The following is a 20,502-nucleotide window of genomic DNA, read 5'->3' as shown; positions in this document are numbered from 1 at the left end:
GGCAAGGAAATGTAAAGGTATACAAGATAGAACAAACTTGGTATGGTCTCAGAAGTTTCTGATGGGAACACAGTACATATTGAGGACCTTGGCTGTGACTAAGAAGGCTTACTTAGCCTAAAAGCAATTTTTAGATTTATTCTAGGAAACTCGGTATTTTTAACTTTGTATTTAAGGTTTCCTGTTAATGGGAATTGATGACTTTTTTTTTAAGCTTGCTCATTAATGTAATTATGAGTCTAATAGAATAGACTACACTGCACAAAAATACTTGAATAGCTTTTTAGGTAGTATATAGTTGGATGTAAAAGCCTAGTTGTGTATGTACATCAGCGTGAATATAATTTTTTTTTGAAAAAATGTAGAATAAGCTTAAAACTCCTAATATCCTTTTTACATAAATGTAATATATATATTTTTATTAAAGTGAACAGAATTTGTGGCAGATTACATTCCAGTATTCATTCAGTTGTTTTCCCTAGAAAGATATGAAAAAAATAATTTACCTGAAGTGTTTTTAGTAAAATTGATAAGATGGTTTGAGACAATTTTTTTTCTATATTAGAATATTTAAGGGTACCTTGGAATTGGAAGTGATGTTTGGAAACTGCGAAGTTGTAACTTTTTTTGTTGTAATAGTAGCTAAGCCAAGATTGTTAAAGACCCTGTGTGGTTAGAGATACCTATCCATTGAGGGTAGAGCTAGCCTAAGGTCACTTGAAAGGACTTATTATAAGCCACAGATGATGGAATAATAGCTTTGTGGCTTGTCTAAAACACTCAGTAGCTCTCCCTAGGAAGCCTTTTCCTTGCATGATTTGTAGTTTGCATTTAATATATAAAGATGGAAAAGCCTAGCCAGTTAGTACTTTCTAAGTTTTTAGTACCTAGGTTGTTTTTTGTTGTTGTTTTTTCCCTTCCTTATTTAGTATGGGTACATGCTTGTAAAAGACAAGTATTCAAAGAACTTTGGCTAACTCATGTTGGAGTGGCCTTTGTCTCCTTAATCCTTGTCACTAACCTTTTGTTCCAAAGCCCTTGGGTGCAATCTCTGTATAGTGCTGATTTGAAAGGAGTATGCACCTTTTGAGTTTTGGTGTAGAATAGTGGTTAGAACCAGGGATCATCTTTCCCCAAGATTGATTACTTAGAAAATGAAACATCTTAATTTATAATTACAAGCCCAGTGCCAGTATGGCTAATGGGTGTGGAAGATAAATGTTAGGCCAGTAATCTGTTACCAGGACATTGGTTTGTAGTCACCTATCTGCCTAATAGCTTGGGAAAGTTCTGTATGCCAAAATTTAGTATATACTAGCATAGCAAGAGAAGTGGGATGGAGAGTTTCCTTTTGAACAGCTGGGCCTGCGTATGGGGAGGGTACTGTATTCAGGGTCATGAATGACATTTTAGGGTACTGTGTATTCTGGAAAACTGTCCTCTAGAAAGGTTCCAGCCATCTCTTTTGACACTTTTGAACACCTTGTTTGGCAGTGGCATAATGCCATATTCAACCTCTAAGTTAGTCTGGGATTTAGGTTTGTGTGAGCTAACAGCTGAACTCTGAAGTGTTGGCTTGCTTTCCTTTGATCATCCCATTGGGTAAGACTACAGAAAAGAGTTTACCCACTTTAAAAAAAAAAACCATCCTACACTTGGACACCTAAAAGTTGGTACTGACAAAAATTGAAGCCATAGACCAAAATTTGGTATGAATTCAAGTATTAGAAGCATACTTACATAGACAGCTAAGTAGCTAGCTAGTTGATGGGAGAATCATGGACAAGTAACAAGAATCAAAGGTTCCAGCATACTTCAGTTTTCTTGCAGCTTAGTAATAAAAACAATGTGTTGATTTAAATTTCATCTCCTTTTTCTTAGTCTGTCCATGTGACTGTGCTGTGTGAAGAGTAAAGGGGGCCCAACTAAATGTGTTCCAGTGATTCTAATAGGTATTCAAATTAATTGCTGCTTGTATGTTTACCAGTTATGCCAGGTTTCCAGGATTACCTTACACAAAGCTATTGGCAACCAAGTGGACAGGATACATCTTTAAAGATCTTTTCTAATTTTGCCTTTTATATCAGGAGTGAAATGTTTGGCAATTGACAAATTTTGCATAGGTTTACAGGAATACATTTAAGGACTTGACCCAAGTCTTAAGTTTTTAAGACATTTGTTACCCTCAGGCTTATTTATTGCAAAACAGTGACCTTTAGGGTACTTTCTGCCTTTGCTTACCAAATTTCTGTCTTGACACTAGTAATACCAGGTTTAGAGGTCCAAAATTAGATCTGAATGAAGTAAACTGAAACCTACAAGATGCTAAAATTAATGGGAGACTTGGTATGAACTTTGGTTGCGCCATTCCTGAGGCATTTACTATAAAATATATATATAAACTATAATATCTAAGTGAAATCAATGGGAGGACTTGCTTTCAATTATGATATGGGTTTATGCAGCAAAAATAGCTGCACTCTCAAGGCAACCTAATGGCTTTCAAGGGTTTATGACCATGGTTCATTTGAGAAAAAGGTGCAGAAAAACTTGTAAATGGGCATTAAGTTTCACTGGCAATGCATGTTTTCACATGGTATAGAAGCATTTGCTCTGGAAAATCTATCAGTACATGCAGATTAGTCTTCCAGTGGTGTGCCATAAACAGGTGCTTTAGAGATAACAGTACTTAAAGGTTACATTGTTCTACACTTAAAGTGAACAACAGAAATCTTGTCCAGCTGGTAACCGTAAAATCTTTGTCAATGTCTTACTAGAAACTGGAAGGGTATAGTTGAAAAACCCAAATATTTGCAGCCACATGTGCTTATCCAGCATACGTGGAGAGGCTTAGATAGGATTTTACAACTTTTTATCTAGTAGTGCTTATTCTATAAACTTAAACTGTAATTAATGCATTGAAAACTATCTCCCTAATTCTTGTTGCAACAGCTTTGTTTTCTCAAAATACTTAAAAATAGGATTAATGTTAAGATGCATAAAAAAATACCAGTATTTGGGTGGTAGTAGTGGATACTGGCTATTATATTGACCTGATATAATTAAGACCATTAAGCTGCTTCAAAATTGATTCTAGAGGACTGTTATAAGTCAGAATTATAGAAATTGTTTAATTTTCCTACTTACTAAGGTCTGCGTACCCAAAGAATAGTGCATATTTAACATGACTTTTAAAGGGGTGCTTTGACACCTGTCACAGATTTTTATCTAGGAATTAGAAGGATTCAAACCCTATTTGATCCTTAGCTCTTTCCTGAAAAGTGCATAAACAGGAATCCTGAATTTATTATATAGACCTCCGCATTATATAATCGAAGCAAAGGGAAACCACCGATGGAGTTAGAGGTACGTAGACTAAAAGGATGCTTGCAAATCAAATACTGGTTTTAGCATAGTTGAGATTATTGTTGCCAAATTCAGCCAGGAAGTCACAAGTCTAGAAAAAAAGCTGTTCTATTAAATTTCCCTGAGGTCCTTTTACTGAGATGGAAAAGCCAAGGAGTCAAAGAGGGAGGGGTTGAGGGAGGGGAGAAAGGAATAAAAACAGCCTAGGATTGGTAGATAAAACTAGCAAAAAAACTTCAAAACAGTACTAACACTACAATTCTATTTTAACCAGCTATTTAGCTAGTACCTACTGCTATATCACCTAGTATGAAATTCGGATTATCTGAACAGTGAAGAAGCAGTGAGCAGAGAGGTCATTGAAGGTAAGTTGAGTTTTAAATATTTGCAGTGTAAGAGTTTGGATTGGGATGGACATGGTATGGTGTCTTGCTTAGACTTGACCTAGTAAAGACACAACAATGGAACTCAAAATTATGCCTGGGAAACGTAGGTGTGGTGTACATAGGCTGTGGCCCACTGAAAGTCACCTTTTATAGGAGATTGCACACCCAGTTTCTGAGGAAAATGGAAAGTTACCAAAGGTTTCTGGCAAACATGGAAATTGTGGTGTGCAGGAGGTCTCAGTTGTCATTGTTTAGATGGGATGACAGGTTGAATTAAGCTGGGCATAGTAATTCATTCCTGTAATACCAACACTGGGATGCTTGCAGAGAGAGACTGTCAAAGTACAAGATTAGAAACATTAGTGCTCATGGAAGTATATATAATGGCATGTTGCAGGCAAGTCAATAAAACTAAAAGCTTTGTGGCTCTTTTTATCCAGTTTCTCCAGTTGTGCTGCTGTGTGAAACTGCACTTTGTAAGTATCGAAGATACTGGAAATGTTAGCAGCCAAGAGAGGTTTCTCTTTCACGGTAAGATACAACTGCAGTATGAGAAAGCTAGGAGAACTTAAATCAGCAATTGTTAGTAGAGAGCATAAGAACACTGTGTACACAGCTTGTTAGAATACTAGATTGACCATTTAACCATTGACATGCTGCAAACTCACTTATCAATGGCTAAGTCCTAGGGTGGCTACAGCTGAAAACTTTTAGTAGCACATGTGTACAAACCGTTATTGACTGGTAGTTACACAAGTCTGTACCCTGGCCTTCATGGTGATCAAAAGGAAAACAATCTTTCCTGTTTAAGGATGGATGGAGAACAAAATAGTTTCAGACATTTCTTCAGGTCATCGTAACAGTCATAGGACCAGTAATGGGCTTGTTCAGTTACAATTTCTCCTTCATTCTGTTTGTTTTATTGCATTTGACAGATGTATAACAAGCATACTGTACTGGCGTCCAAGACCAGAAAAGGTTCTCATGCAAGTGACACAAAGGCAGTTCACACACATTTAAGAGTTTTTTTATTGTATACAATAAGACATTTGTGGTTGATCCAAAGGAGTAGTTCTCTGGGTTTCTAAGCTCAAGGTTGCTCAGTTGCTGTCATTGCTCTTGATTTTTCTTTCAGGATCAAGGTGGGTGCTTTCATATAAAATCTTATTTTTAATTCCTTCTCTGGCAATTCTTTCTTGGATTCTTTGCTTAGCAAAATTATACCTACAATGGAACCTTGTAAGAAGGAAAAATGAATAAATTACTAGTTCCTATATGAATAACATAAGGGATTTTAAGTAGTTTTATACAGATTTCCAAAATGACTAACCTGAAGCTGTATTTAAAGGTGTTCTTTCAAAATACAAATGTTTAAAAAAAATAAGTACATAAAATGTAAACTTATGTCACCTTAGATTAATTGTATCTGTTGTAGAACATGATTATTCTGCCATTCATCTGTTCAAACATTGAACAGTCATAGGATAGATTTTGATAAATAACTGCTTAGCTGAGTGAGTGTGGTGGCTCATGCCTTTAATCCCAGCAGCACTCAGGAGGGGAGGAGGCAGGAGCACAGAGAAAACACCTGCCCACCAATGATTTCTGAAGGTGGTAGCGATGCACACCTTTAATCCTAACACTTGGGAGCTCAAGACCAGCCTGGTTCCAGGAGAGCCAGGACACAAACCCTGTCTCAAAAGAAATCTGAATTTTCTGGAATATCCAGCAAACATACCAGCATCCTAAAGTCACCAGGATAAATCCTCCTACTCCAACATCACATGATCTTCTAATTCTACCTGTCAAAAAGAAGCGTGGTCAGTACAATTATGTTCTATGGAGAAAATGTTTCACCACAGAAATGTTCTATAGGAGAAATACTCACTGGTCACTAAGAAATGTCCAAGTCCAGCCACAACAGATCCTAATGAGCCATAGAGTATAGATTCTCGTGCACATGGAATGTTCTCAACATCTAAAATTCCTAGGAGCTTAAAGGTCTAGGATAAAATGAAAAAGAACCTAGACTGAACAAGAAAATAGTTTTAAGAGTTAAAGTACTACTATAAACATCACCATTTATTAGATACCTGCTTAGTGTGCTATATCTAATTTATCGTTTTGGGAATCCATACATTTGAATATAGTGCTACTTAAAATTCACTCTGGGTGAACATAGTAATTGCAAGAAATAGTTAATATGGTTGTATGTATTTGACTTCTAGTATAAAGTAACCAAATATTTGTCCAAGGATATTTGCCACTCACTGGCTCAAGGATGGGGTGAAAAAAACGGAGTTTAGTTTTGATATTCTTAGCCTGACACCTTGTAGTCTGTGATTGTCATCCCAGCAATCCGGGAAACTTGCAGCAAGAGGGCTGCTGTTGAGTCAGAAGTTGGTCTGAGCTCCAGAATTAAAAGTCTCAAAAGCACAACTGCAATATCAATATTGCAATTTAGAAATGTAGCATGTGTTAAAGAAGACACTCTGTGCTGGATCCCAGCACTGGAAAACAAGTCTGGATAACTGAATGACTTCTACAATGCCATTCAGTGCAGCTAGAGGATTGCATAAGACATGGTACCTACAATGGGAGTGATGACTGGGGGAAAAGAGCAAAAGTAAAAGGCAGGTCAGGTCCTTTAAAAATGGGGGGGAGGGCTTGAACCTCACCTGTCTTACTCCTTTGGCTCAAGATCTGCTTGAAGATGAAATGTGACTTGATTCTCATTAAAGTAAAAGTATGCTTTCCAAGATGGTTTCTGTTTGTTTTTGCTTGTATCACACACCAAGCTTTGTGGGCTGTCTTCCCTTCCCATACAGAGTTGGAAAATGTCTCGCCATGAGATCACATAAAAAGTAGGTCATGACTTAGTGGGGGATTCATTGCCCTAAACTGGAGACACTGAACACCCCTCATTCCCTAGAAATGGCTTGCTGTAGCAGAAGAATGATGGGGGGGGGGAGTTACAGCATTCCTTTGCATCCAGGACATCATGGAATGGAGTCAGTGCTATTGATGGGAACTCGAGTGTCAAGAAATTGTATCACCAATGCCCTTAATCTAATCCAGACCTTTTCAATTGGACGCCCTCCTGTGATAAGCACTGCAACTTATTTTGCTCAGACAGTTCAGATGAAATGTAGATAGTATCAAAGCTCTCAATGCAGTTGGAGTATACTTGGGCTGGCTCAGCCCAGGCTGTTTGTTCTTGAGGGAACAGGTTATCCCAAGCTGCCTGGTATCCCCTTAACTCCAATTTCAGGGGACACTTGGTCCCCAGGCATACATGCAAATAAAACAACTATTAAAGAGAACATTAGTGGCGCTGCAAAAGGGTCACACCTGGCCTTAAGCTTCTCCACTGAGGAGTCCCCTGTGGTTTTCCCAATAACCCTTTTGTGTTTACCAGAGTCCTGCCTCCTGAAGGAGGATGGGTGCTTGGGGCGGGGATGTTAGAGGACAGTAGCTGGTTGGTGGTGGTCCTGCCCTAAGGTTTCTAGGGGTTGTATTCTGTCTCATCAGGAGGTGTGCTGAGCCTTCTCACTAGCACCACTCTTCTTTACATCCTCAACCAAATTTATCGGGGACTGTGGGGAGTTCTTAATATATTCCTGCAGCCTGCAGCACAAGTTACCACTTCTGTTCCCTTTTATGGCAAGATTACTAGCACCACCTAAAGGGCCTCTAAACAGCACCTGCATGGCAGGGTAATAACTGCTGGCAAGGCCTTGCAAGATATGTACACTTAGAATTCATTTCAGTCAGCATTCATTTGGAACAATTTACAGTAATGTCGGCTTGTTATTCCACTGGCCTGGATGTGCCCTCTTAGGTAGTTTTAACGTTTCTTCCTCGTGGCTCAAGTTTTCCAACTAAAGGCTATTTACCCGCTTCCCTGTTAGTGAAACTTCATTGTGCTTATTCATTTTGTAAGCTGATAAGTATTTTCAAAGTTTTTGTCATATCCACATGAAGCTGCTGCAAGTCTACGTGACGTAGTCTAGTCTTGAAGCAAACCACGTTTTACCTTTGTTGTACTACCAAACTATCATTCCAAAAGTAATAGTTTAGATCTCTTTAATTCATAAAAATGTATCTGGTGACATCTTTTAGACATTGCACCATGAGCTTTTGATTTTACTTGGAAGGCAATCGTAACCACTGCTACCAAGGAAGGCCCATATGCTCTGCTACGAGCTTTGTATCACATTCTCCACTCCGGGCACACCTATCTGCTCACAGCCATTCTGTGAAGTATAGCTGTTCAACTTCTTAAAGAGCAAGGACTGTCCGTTTTGGTAATAGAGCCCAATACATGCCATACTCAATGGGTTAGGGAATCTACCTCAGTGTGCACGCTTGCTTGTATGTTATGCAAGGAGACTGACACATTAGCCAAGGCTGGCCTAGAACTCATGCTGCCTCAGCCTCCTAAGTGCTGAGATTACTGGTACGTGTCACCTCGCCCAGCTCTTGGGAAAATTCTCATGACCTCTCTACTACCAAAGTATAAGGCGGTGCTAGGTTGGGATTAGTCGCCGTTCTCATGCCGATCCTGCCGGTCTGCTCTTCGCTAACCTGAATCAATTGGCAATTGGGACACTCACATGCGGGATGGGAGGACTGGGCCGCTGGGACAGCTCACGGCCATGGGGGTAGGACTAGAACCCGGGCGCCCTCCCCCGCGTGACCCACGGCGTGCTTTACCTTCCTCTCCGGTTCCTGGGGCTCCCGCGCGGCAGCCATGGGTGCCAGCCGTCAGCCCCGCCCCGCCCGGGCCCGCGACGGAAGCCGCAGGCCCCGCCCACCCTCCCGCGCGGCGGCCGCCATCTTAGGGAGCCTTCCCGTGCCCGCGCCGCAGCCCTCCGCGGCCCCTCCTTTGTTCCGTGGGGCCGTCCACAGTTTTCCCAGCCCCGAAACCGGCCGTCAGGGGCGAGGCGGCAACCTGGAGAGGCGCCACCGGCTCCCGTCCCGCCAAGTGGGGTCGCCCGAGGCAGGGAGAGCCGAGACTCGCCTTCCCCCAGCCCCGCCTCCGCCTCAACCGCCATTTCCGACCGTTGTGCGCGCCCCCGGGCCGGGCGCCGGGCGCGCGCCGAGGGCGGGGCCGGGGCCGCGCGTTGGGCGCCGCTTTGTCCTCCGAGAGGGCGGGAGTCCGGGGTTTGACGGCCCGCGCGCTGCCGGAAGTCGCCTAGCCCTGCTTCCGTAGGCCGCGTCCCCTACGTGTCCTTTGTCCTGGCTCTGGTGACCTTGGCAGCCGCCGCGGCCCCAGCCTGTGTCCCTCGCGGCGGCGTCCGGGCGCTGCAGACCCGCGCCCCTCCCCGCTCGCCCGCCCGTCCTCCCTCCCGCTCGCCCGCCCGCCCTCAGACGGAGGAGGTTAAAAATAGCTGCACGCGGCTCGCCTGGAGGAGACCCGGGACAAAATGGAGGCGGCCGCTCGCTAAGGGACATGCGCCAGGCTGCGCGTGTCTCCCGCCGGCAGGGAGGGGGAGGGAGGGAGGCCGCGGGGCCACGCGACGGCGACCTAGCGGGAGCGGGCCCGGGACGGGCGGGTCGGCGGGCCTGACTTCCCGCCAGTTCAGCCGCGGTAGCGACGCCGCTGTGGGCCGAAGTCCTGGGTCCCGCCCGCGGCCGCCCCCTTTGTTTACCTCTGGAGCTCCCGATGTGGCCTCTTCCGTCCCGATCGGTCCTCCCCGGAAGGCGCTCCGGCCCGGCATTGTGCACAGTCATGCTGCCTTTGACGCAGCGTGCTGCACAGGCCGAGGGGACACCACCCCGACCAGCCTCTCCATGCTCTTGAACCGCTGCCCGACGATCCCAGGGTGGAACAGCGGTTTTATAGTCTCTGTGTTTGCGCGTGGTAGAGTTTGTATTTTTAAGTTCTTTTTTAAGACACAGCAGTTTAAAAGTGGAAAGGGCTCTAGGGAATATAAAAGGAACCGCTGTGTTGACGGCATTGGGATGCTCTGCTGAAATTCTTGGCTAGCCAGGCTTTGAATTCTTGTCTGGAAGGTAATAGTTAAGGTGGTAATGTTCCATAAAGGAGAGAGGAATTCTTTTGAACCCCTAATTGCGCTGTAGAGGACATAACTGGAAAAGTACCGAGGAAATAACTTTCCAGTTTTATTTATGACTGAGAAGTTGCTAGAGTAGACCGACTCGGAGTCCATTTCACTTATGTTGGATGTTCTCGTGGATTCGCTATATTACAGGTTCTTAATTTAACAAAATTGCATAAGATTCAGTTTCTTTGTTAACAATTGAGAGTGAAAAGTAACACAATTAGCTGTCACCTCTTCTTCTCCCTGAAAGTGTAGATGAAGAAAACCAATTGCACCTCAAAGGGAATAGAGTTTATTCTGGAGCCAAATATGAGTGACCATGGCCCAAGAACATGGAATCAGACTGTCCCCAAACCACATTCAACAATAGTTTTATGAGGTTTATATGTTAACAAATGGAAACATCAGGTAGGCCTTTTATGGGATATCTCTGGCTATCGGCTCTCGATTTTATATGATGACATTCTTAGTCTTTGGAATTGGTGGAAACTAGTGTTCTGTTCGTACATTCTGAAAGGACAGTCACAAGGATGTGTGGCTAAACATAGAAGTGGGCGGTGAATGGTTATTAAGGAGGCTAAGGATAGCCTAAGATGCTTTGGCTCCAGGCCTGCAGCATTCCAGGTCTCTACTATCACAGTTAAATCAATCGGCCTTGTAGAATTTTTAACTCAGGAGGGAGGTGAATGTGGGTGTGTGGCTTTTTTCCCTTGGGAACTATAGTTCACAAAGGAAAAGAGCAGTTTGTTGTGATTTTCCAAACTGTTTTCCTTTTCTTAGTTAAAATTATTGCACGAATACATAAATTATTCAGTCCTTTAAAATACCGTGTGGCTATATTGGCTCCCACCTGTAATCCCATCACTCAGGTTGAGAGAGTAGTGATTTCTGTGATTGTTGTGATTTCAAAGCTAGCTACAGAGTGGGACTCTGTCTCAAGAAACAAATTGATAAAGAACTCACTGGAGGGTATTTGCCGACCCAGGGCCTTCTTTGGAGTTTGATAGCTAGGACTGTTAATACACATACGCAAATTTGAAAACCTACCATAACCTGCCAGAATATATGGGGTAAAAAGTGCAGCCTCGAGGGGCCCCCAGCTGGATCAGGCCCTCTGAATAGGTGAGACAATTGATTGGCTTGATCAGTTTGGGAGGCATCTAGGCAGTGGGACCAAGTCCTGTGCTCATTGCATGAGTTGGCTGTTTGAAACCTGGAGCTTATGCAGGGACACTTGGCTCAGTCTGGGAGGAGGGGACTGGACCTGCCTGGACTGAGTCTACCAGGTTGATGGAAGTCCTCAGGGGGAGGCTTTGCCCTGGAGGAGGTGGGAATGGGGGGTGGGCTGGGGGTAAGGGGAGGGAGTGGGAGGGGGGGAAATAGGGGAACCCGTGGCTGATATGTAGAACTGAATGGTATTGTAAAATAAAATAAAAAAATAAAAAATTATTAAAAAAAAGAAAAAAAAGTGAGAAAGACAGGAAAAAAAAGTGCAGCCCCCAACTTATTGTAAACATCTTTTTTACACTCATCTATCTCTGTGTGATTGTAGTGGGCCTGCCCTGTGGGCAGCACTCTCGTTTCTACCTTTGGTCATTCTTGAAATTTTTTCCTGTAATGAGTGCAGTTGTGATATAGCAGAAAGCAATTGTTTACAAAAGCAGAGAGGTAAGTTAAATCGGCAGGCAGTTAGCCTTTAGCTCAGGGTCATACTGTTTAGGAATTTGGGCTGGTCCAGAGACCAGTTTTCCTTAGGAATTTATATGGCTAGTCCAGAGACCAGTTTACCAAGATAGTTTTAGTATTCTTAGGAATCTTTTGATGAGATGGCGTAACTGTAGTTCAGTAGCCTACTACACTCTGTCATGTGGGTCATAGGAATCGAACTCAGGTCTTCAGGCTAGGCAACAAGCTGCTGCGCTGTCTCACCAACCCCTACTTACTTTCTTCGTAAGACTCAACTTTTCAAAGCTTTTGTGCACTTCCGTAGAATTGGCTGTAGCTCCATAGTAGAACATGTGCTTAACATGAGTGAAGTCTTGGCTTCCATCTTCAATGGATCAATAGTTGTGATGGTGTTCTTAATTCACAGCTGCTCTATCCAAACGCTGCATGGCTGTTCTAGTTCAGTTGCTTTGCTAATCTTGTTGATGGAATTTTTCAGTTTTCAAATATGTAACTTTTCCTGAAGGGTCACATCTGCCAACATATTCTCTCATAGTTTTTTAAAAAGTATTTATTTACTTGCAGGTGTGTGCACTTGGTGTACGTTAGTGCACGTCCCATGGTGTGCATGACGTCAGGCTTGGCAGCAAGCTCCGTTACCAGCTGAGCCATCTGTACCCCCCCCATATAGTTTTTTAAAAGACACTGTTGCTAGATATAGCACTCTGGGTTAGCAGTTATTTATTTTAGAGGGCTTGAAATACATCTTCTGCTTTCTTGGATTTGAGAGTCCCTAATAAGAGATTTTTTTTTTAAGATTTATTTATTTATTATGTATACAACATTCTGCCTCCATGTAACCTTGCACACCAGAAGAGGGCACCAGATCTCATTACAGATGGTTGTGAGCCACCATGTGGGTGCCGGAAATTGAACTCAGGACCTCTGGAAGAGCAGTCAGCGCTCTTAACCTCTGAGCCATCTCTCCAGCCCCCTAGTAAGAGATTTGATGTTGTATGTTTCTGCCTTTTTAGCTGAGTTTACATGCCCCCTTCCCCTGCCCCCAGCTCCTCATACTGTTTTTTGCTTTGTATATTGACATCTTGATGATGTGTTGTGGAGAGGTTCGTCTCTGGTCATGTTTATTTAGAGTCCTGAGTGTTCTTGTGTGTGAATGTCTATTATTTCTCTAGAAATAGACATTTACACACAAGAAATTTTGTTGGGAAATTCGTTAAAATTTCATTGAGTAAATTCTCTATGCCTTTAAGTGTATGTGTGTGAGCTCCTAGCTGCAGATTCTTAGATTTGAGCCGTGTGTGTGTGTGTGTGTGTGTGTGTGTGTGTGTGTGTGTGTGTGTGTGTGTGTGTGTGTGTGTGTGAGCTTCTAGCTGCAATCTCTCTCTTTTTTATGTTTTTCTTGACAGGGGTTTCTCTGTGTAGCCCTGGCTGTCCTGGAACTCGCTCTGTAGACAGGCTGACCTACAGAGATCTGAACTATTCAGAGATCTGAACTCAGAGATCTGAGTGCTGGGATTGAAGGTGTGCTCCACCACTGTGCGGCTTTTAGATTTGATGTCTTGATCATAGCCTAGAATGCTTGAACCATGTGGTCATACTCATTACCTATTTTTCCTTGTTGCTGTTGAATGCAGTATTTAATCAACTTTGTTCTTCATCCCCTGATAGTCTTTCTGCTTGGTCGAGTCTATGGATTATGCTTTCCACTGTGTTTACTGTCTGTTCAAATCAACTGCCTATTTATTGTTTTTTGGAGACAGGATCTCACTATGTAGTTTTGGTAGACCAGACAGCTCTTTTCATTCTAGTATTCCCAGTACCTTTTGTTGAAGAGGCTGTCTTATCTCCAGTGTGAAAAAGAGGTAGCCGAGGCTAGAGAGATGACTTGCTGTTCTCAGGATCTGACGCCCTCCTCTGACACCCTCCTCTGGCCTCCACTAACACCAAAATACAAATAAAGGAAATCTTTTGAAAAAATCAGATGACTGTAGCTGTGTGAGCTTATTTCTAGATCCTCTATTCTGTGTTTGTTTATATGTAAGGATATGTTTGTGTAGTCAAGACAGGGTTGGATATTCCTATAATACCAACACTGGGGAGATTGAGGCAGGAGGATTATTGAGATTGAGGCAAGTCTGGGCTACAGAGTGAGATTTAGGCCAACCTAATCTGTCTGTCTTCAAAAGGAGAAGAAAAAGAAAAAAAATTTAATGTAGATTTAAATGCAGACGTTAAGAGGGGAATGTTTATTAGGAAAAGGATAGTTACACACACCCAAGAAAAGTAGGTTTAAGGCAGAAAGAAAGGGCATGGGCATGCAGCATTTAAGTAACTGAACAAAAGCTGTATATGATTTTGCTGACTTTGGAAGTTATATTGTCCATATCACTTAAAAGATTGAGTGAAATGTTTTAATACGCTTAGATTTATCTCAGAAACTTCTTTAGTAAATGAGACCATAAAGTAGTTTATGAAGTGCACTTTACAGACTGGCAAGATCAAAACATATGTCACAGAAAGTCAAAGGAGTTCTACTATGCCCAGGTCACCAGCAGGCCAAGGCACATCATTTGCTGCTTGTGAGATTCTCAGAAAAGCACTCACAGGTGAGACCTTTCATAAGGTCATACTCTCCACCTTAAGCATTGTTCATAATATTCTTACTTGAAATCTCTCTCAGAAAGGAATTCTGAGAAAATGTCCATGCAGTCATCTTCGTAGCAATTTTTATTAGCTATGTAGAAATCATGGCTTTCTGCAGGCACAACTTAAACTGAATTCTGGGATGAGGGACTGCTTTCCCTTCCCATGCCTCTTAATGCCATGGTGGGGCCCACTTGTGGTTCCCTGAGATGGCCAGGTAAGCCCGTATCTCAATACACAAAGTATGGTACCTGTTCTTAACTGTTGGGCCTACAGAGTACCAGCTGTGAGGTGTGTGAGGTGTAATGGACAACAAAAGCAGTATTATTTCAGATCTGAGCACAAGTCAGGCATGATGGCTTATGCCTACAATCCCAGCATTTAGGAGCCTGTAGGAAGATCACCATAAATTTGAGACCAGCCTGGGCTACATAGCAAGATCCTGTCAGAAACAAACAAAAATCTGGATATAATAATAGGTATTTTATTTGTAAATCGTTAAAAAAAATTTGCTAATCCAAGACCTGTGCAAAATTACAATAATATAGTCTGTTAAAATGAAACAAGATTATTCTAAAATTAGAAACAGGAACTGTGGGGAGGGAGGGGAGTATAACTTGGGGTAGAGAGCCGGAAGCAACATGGGTAATGCCCTGGACTGGATTCTAGAACCAGATCAATAAAGGAAAATTAGAAATGTAATTTTAAAAGATAGTCTCCATTTCCAGTAGCTGAAATGAATGCTATTTTAATGTGGATTAATTCTGGATACTTTTATTTCAGAAAATTCATGAAAGCTTCAAGTTGATGGAATAACTTAATGCTATATCCTCCATCTAGCTTCGGCCATCAACCTTGGGCCTATTTTATTTCATCTATCTCTGCCTTTAATTTTTGTTTTTGTTTTTCCAGACAGGGTTTCTCTGTGTAGCTTTGTGCCTTTCTTGGAACTCACTCTGTAGACCAGGCTGGTCTCGAACTCACAGAGATCCGCCTGGCTCTGCCTCCCGAGTGCTGGGATTAAAGGCGTGCGCCACAACTGCCCCGCCTGCCTTTAATTTTTTTCTTTCTCTCATGTGTGTGTGTGTGTGTGTGTGTGTGTGTGTGTGTTGGGGGGGGGGTTGTCTGTGGTCACCATGGCTAGCAAAGTATCAATCTGAGGGAAGGAAAAGGCAGTTTGGTCAACAACGCTAAGTAGCCAGTGTTGATTCATACTTTGGGAGTCTGACCCCTAGTAGTTTAGGTGTATTAAGCATAGCACAATTTGGTGAAAGGTTTCCTGGTGATAATTAACCCAATCCTGTGCACACGATAAAGCCCAAAGTAAGCTAAATAAAGATTGGATGTGATGACATTGAAACTCCATGTAAAGCACACATGACCGCCCCTTCCATAAAGATGGGTTCTAGAGATTGAGAAAAACAGGCTTACAATAAGGGTCTGGGGAAGCTGGTCAGTGGTGGTGCAAACCTTTAGTCTCAGCACTCAAGAGACAGATCTCTGAGAGTTTGAGGCCAGCCTTGTCTACAGATCGAGTTCCAAGGTAGCTGGGGCTACACAGAAACCCAGTCTCAACAACAACAACAAAAAAAAAAAAAAAAGAAAGAAAGAAAGAAAAAAAGAAAAAGGAAGAAAGAAAGAAAAAGAAAAGAAAACAAACAGAGAAATTGAAAACAAAAACCAGTAAGGGCTGGGAAAGGATCCAGTGTGGTCTTTGCCACACAGATAGCACAAAGGTCACCAGGGCATTAACCACATCCGCTCCCAGCCTTCTGGCCAGGTAACAGGTTATACATCCCGTCCCTTGAAGGAACACCCTGTGTGTTTAACATTCCAGGTTTCCCGTAGCGCTGATCTGTGAGCACCGAGACCTCAGTGCCTCCTCCGTGAGTGCATGCACATGTGGAGGCCTAAGGTTTGAGTGGGGAGTCTTCATGGATTGCTCCCCACCTTACTTGTTGAGCAGTTGTGTAGCAGTTTTCTCTGCGCTGAAACATTCCATTCTGGAAGGACTGGCCTTAAGACTTGGGAAATAACCGACTCAGAAGTGTCTGGAAGTCCCCTAAGCTAACCTGATTCACAAGGCTCCTCCCTTCCCAAGGTTACATAAGCGGTAAGGAGCCGGAGCAGAGGAGGCGCTCCACCTGTCAATCTGCCTGTACATCATGCAGAACTCCAGGGTTCCAGCTGTCGGGAGTTGTCAGCCAGCCTTCAGTGATGCAGCCGTCCATATTCCCGTAACAACCCCAGGAAACTCATTGGTGATATCGTTTCTTTGATGAACTTGGTGACATCACGACCTTGGTCTGCCGTCAGTTCCCTGTCTGGGGTGGATGGACATTTGTTCACTCCCCTCCAGGATGGTGTCACACAGCACAGGTTCCCTCGATTGAATCTACAGCTTGCTGATAGGGCTGGTTTGTCAGCCAACTTGCTCTGGGGATCCCATCTCTGCTTTCCGAGTGCTGGAATTCCAGGTGGATCAGGATCCACATGCCCACCTGGCATCTGTGTGGGTTATGTGTGCCTTAACTCCAGTCCTTATGTCTGTGCAACAAGTGATTGAACTGCTGAAGCATCTTTCCAGTTCCCCATTTAATTTTTGTTAAAATATTTTTATTTTCCTTTTTCTTGTTACTGCGACAGGTTCTCACTCAGTAGCTTAGGCTGGCTTGGCACTCATTAGATAGCCCAGACTGACCTCAGACTTGCAGCTATCCTCCTGCCTCAGCCTTCTAAGTCCTAAGGTTATAGATGTGGGCCACCATGCTCAGCTCTTGCTAGACGGTAGAAGCATTACAAATAAATAACTTCAATGGATTATCCCAACCGATACCATCAGCTGGACCAGCTTGCATTTGCACTTACTTGACATCTGAACAAACAATTATTTGTTCAAATCATGGCCCCGACTGTCAGGATATTTTTGTTTGTCACGCCCCTTGCCTGCCATTTCCCACTGGCCATTTATTGGAAGAAGGAGGCAGGTAATTTTCCCTTATCGTTTCCTCTCTGCTGGGGCTGGCTGACTGGTTTTAAGTTGCTCCTGCATCTCCCTTATTCCCGTGAAGCCACAGTGCAGCACCGGAGGTGTCTCTGAATTCAAGTTTAACTGTTGGGGAGACTCCTTCAGAGAGGTGCCATGGGCTCCTTGTCCCTCGCTTTCAAAGATGGGGGTGACCTTTGAAGATCCCTGGGGTCAGCCTGACCCTCTCAGTATCTGTATTACTAACTCTGTCGATAACTTCAGCTTACACAGTGACTTCATTTGTAGCTACCTCCATTTCCCCCAGGTTTTTGGTTTTTCGAGACAGGGTTTCTCTATGTAGCTTTGCACCTTTCCTGGATCTCACTCTGTAGCCCAGGCTGGCCTCAAACTCACAGAGATCCTCCTGCCTCTGCCTCCTGAGTGCTGGGATTAAAGGCGTGTGCCACCACCGCCTGGCTTCCTCCTAGATTTTTAACTGGGGTTACTATGAAACTAGCAACTTCCAAGAACAAGCAGTGAGGCTTTGGGGTGTGGGCGCAGGGTTATATCAACACGAGTGTATACGCATGCTGTGCAAGAGCTGTTCTCTCAGTCCTTAGCTTTTCTTTTCTTAAAAATTACATTTATTGGGTTGGGGATTTAGCTCAGTGGTAGAGCGCTTGCCTAGCAAGCACAAGGCCCTGGGTTCAGTCCTCAGCTCCCGGGGTGGTGGGGTGGTGGGGTAGTGGGGTGGTGGGGTGGTGGGGTGGGGGAATTACATTTATTGCCGGGCAGTGGTGGCGCACGCCTTTAATCCCAGCACTCCGGAGGCAGAGCCAGGCGGATCTCTGTGAGTTCGAGGCCAGCCTGGTCTACAGAGCAAGATCCAGGACAGGCACCAAAACTACACAGAGACACCCTGTCTCGAAAACCTCCCCCACCAAAAAAAAAACTACATTTATTTATTTCCTAAGCCTTTTTTCTTCAGCCTCCATTTGTTCTATCCTGAGGTTTAGTTATGAAGGCTTATGAGATTTTGTTGTACTAACTTATTAAATAACCTACAACCCCGGCTAGAGATGTAGCTCAGTTGGTAGAATGCTTACGTAGCAAGAGGCCATGGGTCCATCTCCAGCACCAGTGATCAGGGCCTGATGGTGCCTGCCTGAAATCCCAGCACTTGAGAAATCCAAGGTCATCCTCCTCAGCTGCATAGTGAGTTTGAGGCCAGCCTGGACTACACGACACCCTTTCTCAAAAACAACAATCTGTTTTGTCTTATGTGTGGAGGATCAAGCCCAGGGCTGATCACATGCACTATCAGCAGCAACCTCAGACCCCCAAGCTTAAAGGAGGAGAAAGCTACAGAATTTCACTCCTTTGCTGTGTTTACATATTGCGTCCCACCTTCCAGATAAGGTTTGCCAGCATCTGCACGGACTTCTGTGGATTATTATCAAAGGGTCATACATTATCTTTCCCTTTTCTGATACGCAGGAGGGATCGTCAAGCATTGAAAATCCCTGGTACCAGTATGAGCACAGCCGCAATGGGCAACAAATTGCGCACCCTAGTGGCCAATGTTTTTATTACCTCGTTAATCGAGAAAAAAACAAAGCCAGTTCTAAAAACTGCACTGAGTATTTGTGTTACGAAAAGATTCTACAACTAAATGTTTTACTGTGTGTGTGTGTGTGTGTGTGTGTGTGTGTGTGTGTGTGTGTGTGTGTGTGTGTGTGCGCGCGCGCGCGCGCGCGATATAGTATTCGAGTGCCAAGGTGCTAAGGTGGAGGTCACAGTAAATTTGAGACAGTTCTCTCCTTCCTCCTCGTGGATCCCAAGGATAGAACTCCAGTTGTCAGGCTTGGCAGCCAGGTGTTTACCCACTTCGATATCCCACTGGTCCCAGACTCTGCAAATTTTTGTCAAGTATGTTTTTTAAGTTTTGTTGTTGTTGTTTTAAAATGAAACACAGGTGCAGATAATCGCCCCAAACCAAATGTATAGCTTAATGGATCCTCTTCAGGAAAACACCCTTGTAATTACCACCTGGGCCAAGAAATGCAGTTTGCCAGCCTCAGCCTAAGAGGACATGTGTCCCATCCAACAACAGGTGGGCAGCTATGCCCTTAATGAGTGTTCTTGAAACTCATGAACCAGTGGACACCATGCCCTGCAAGCACCTTCCGGAGACCCAGGACAAGATGGCACCGGCGGCTTTGTGACGTGAGATTTTTGACTTCTGAGCAGTCAGGCACGGGAGCTGGGGGTTGGAGTGTGGAGGAGGAGGAGGGCAGGGAGAACATCCCTTAAGAACTGTTGCCAAACCTCAGCCAACTCCAGAAACACCCAAGGAAATGGCCAACGAGCAGAGGACCGACAGACGTGGTGATCGCCCGCAGGTCTAAACTCCCTGCAGGGAACGTGGGACTATTGTCCGGGACTCTGGGAAGAGCTGTTTCTCAGGGAACTTATCCTGCCCGTTCCTTCCCAGGCTTCTGAGAGTCTGGGAGGTTTGGAAGGAATGATGCTGCCTTGAGTTTGGCGAGTCTCTCTGGCAGACCTTAGACCTCACCCAGACAAGACTGCTTGCCTTGGCTAAACATTTCAGCTCTTTCCATGCGTGGAAAGAACTGGCATGATTATAAACGTGCCAACCCTTCACGATTATCTTAGTTTTCCAAGTAGCAGAAGCTGCTAAGCCTGGGGGACCTGTGGCTTTCGGATACCATTGTTAGTAATCCGGTGTAGACTGACAATATCGGGCTGCTGAACCTGAGTGTTCTGCACGTTCTGGAGTCTGCCTTGAAGACCCCAAAAGGCAGCTGCTTCTGACTGGACGAGCTGAACTTCACCCGGTGCTATGGCTCTGTTGCAGAGCGCCTCCAAGTGGCTGTGTGAGCGCCTCCAAGTGGCTGAGATCCCAGCTGGATCTCAGTGGCCACTGAAGACACAGCCAGAATTCAGACGCCTCGGCCTTACTTAGAAGATGTCCCAACTTCGTCCACCTCAACTTAAATGATGAGGTCACTCTACATATTCTGACTGTGTGGTGATTTGTCCGAGACACCTATAAGCACTTGGTCCCTGTCGGTGGCAACGTTTGGGCAGGTGGTGCCGTCTTGCTGGAGGAAGTGCATCATTGGCGGCAGGCTTTGAAAGTTCATGGCCTTGCTCCACTTCCAGTTTACTCTCTCTGCTTCCTGGTCGAGGTTGAAGATGCGATCTCTCAGCTGCCTGAGCCAGATGCCTGCTGTAGTGCTCCTCACCCCGGAGCCACCGTACAGCAAAATAAACTCTTCTGTAAGTTGCCTTGGTCATGGTGTTATCATAGCAACGGAATGGTAACTAATACAGACTGCTTTCTGGAATTCCCCAAGCCCAA

At 44.1% G+C, this 20,502-nt stretch overlaps 1 protein-coding gene and 1 long non-coding RNA gene across 4 annotated transcripts; one reads left to right on the top strand and one right to left on the bottom strand.

The window, feature by feature from the left end:
• The first annotated feature begins 2,036 nt into the window (after positions 1-2,036).
• LOC143267840 (uncharacterized) lies at positions 2,037-6,511 on the top strand. Its single transcript, XR_013043446.1, has 2 exons — positions 2,037-3,731; positions 4,193-6,511. It is a non-coding gene; the product is annotated as an uncharacterized LOC143267840 (long non-coding RNA).
• Positions 4,764-9,558, bottom strand: Cox20 (cytochrome c oxidase assembly factor COX20). 3 transcript variants are annotated; one of them, XM_006974210.4, is made up of 4 exons: positions 9,407-9,558; positions 5,641-5,755; positions 5,491-5,554; positions 4,764-4,988 (listed from the first exon to the last, which is right to left on the bottom strand). In XM_006974210.4, the coding sequence occupies exons 1-4, from the start codon at positions 9,473-9,475 to the stop codon at positions 4,853-4,855; spliced, it is 384 nt and encodes a 127-aa protein (XP_006974272.2). In that variant the 5' UTR covers positions 9,476-9,558; the 3' UTR covers positions 4,764-4,852. The 3 variants fall into 3 exon arrangements, with proteins under 3 accessions (XP_006974272.2, XP_042114630.2, XP_076404160.1); XM_042258696.2 differs by lacking the exon at positions 9,407-9,558 and adding an exon at positions 8,469-8,612; XM_076548045.1 differs by lacking the exons at positions 4,764-4,988; positions 9,407-9,558 and adding an exon at positions 8,469-8,615 and having other exon boundaries at positions 5,289-5,554.
• Positions 9,559-20,502: the final 10,944 nt, after the last annotated feature.

Source organism: Peromyscus maniculatus, chromosome 11 (assembly GCF_049852395.1).
Source record: "Peromyscus maniculatus bairdii isolate BWxNUB_F1_BW_parent chromosome 11, HU_Pman_BW_mat_3.1, whole genome shotgun sequence".
NCBI classification, from domain to species: domain Eukaryota; kingdom Metazoa; phylum Chordata; class Mammalia; order Rodentia; family Cricetidae; genus Peromyscus; species Peromyscus maniculatus.
Note: the sequence above shows the minus strand (reverse complement) of the source record. Positions and strands in the feature narration are given on the sequence as shown.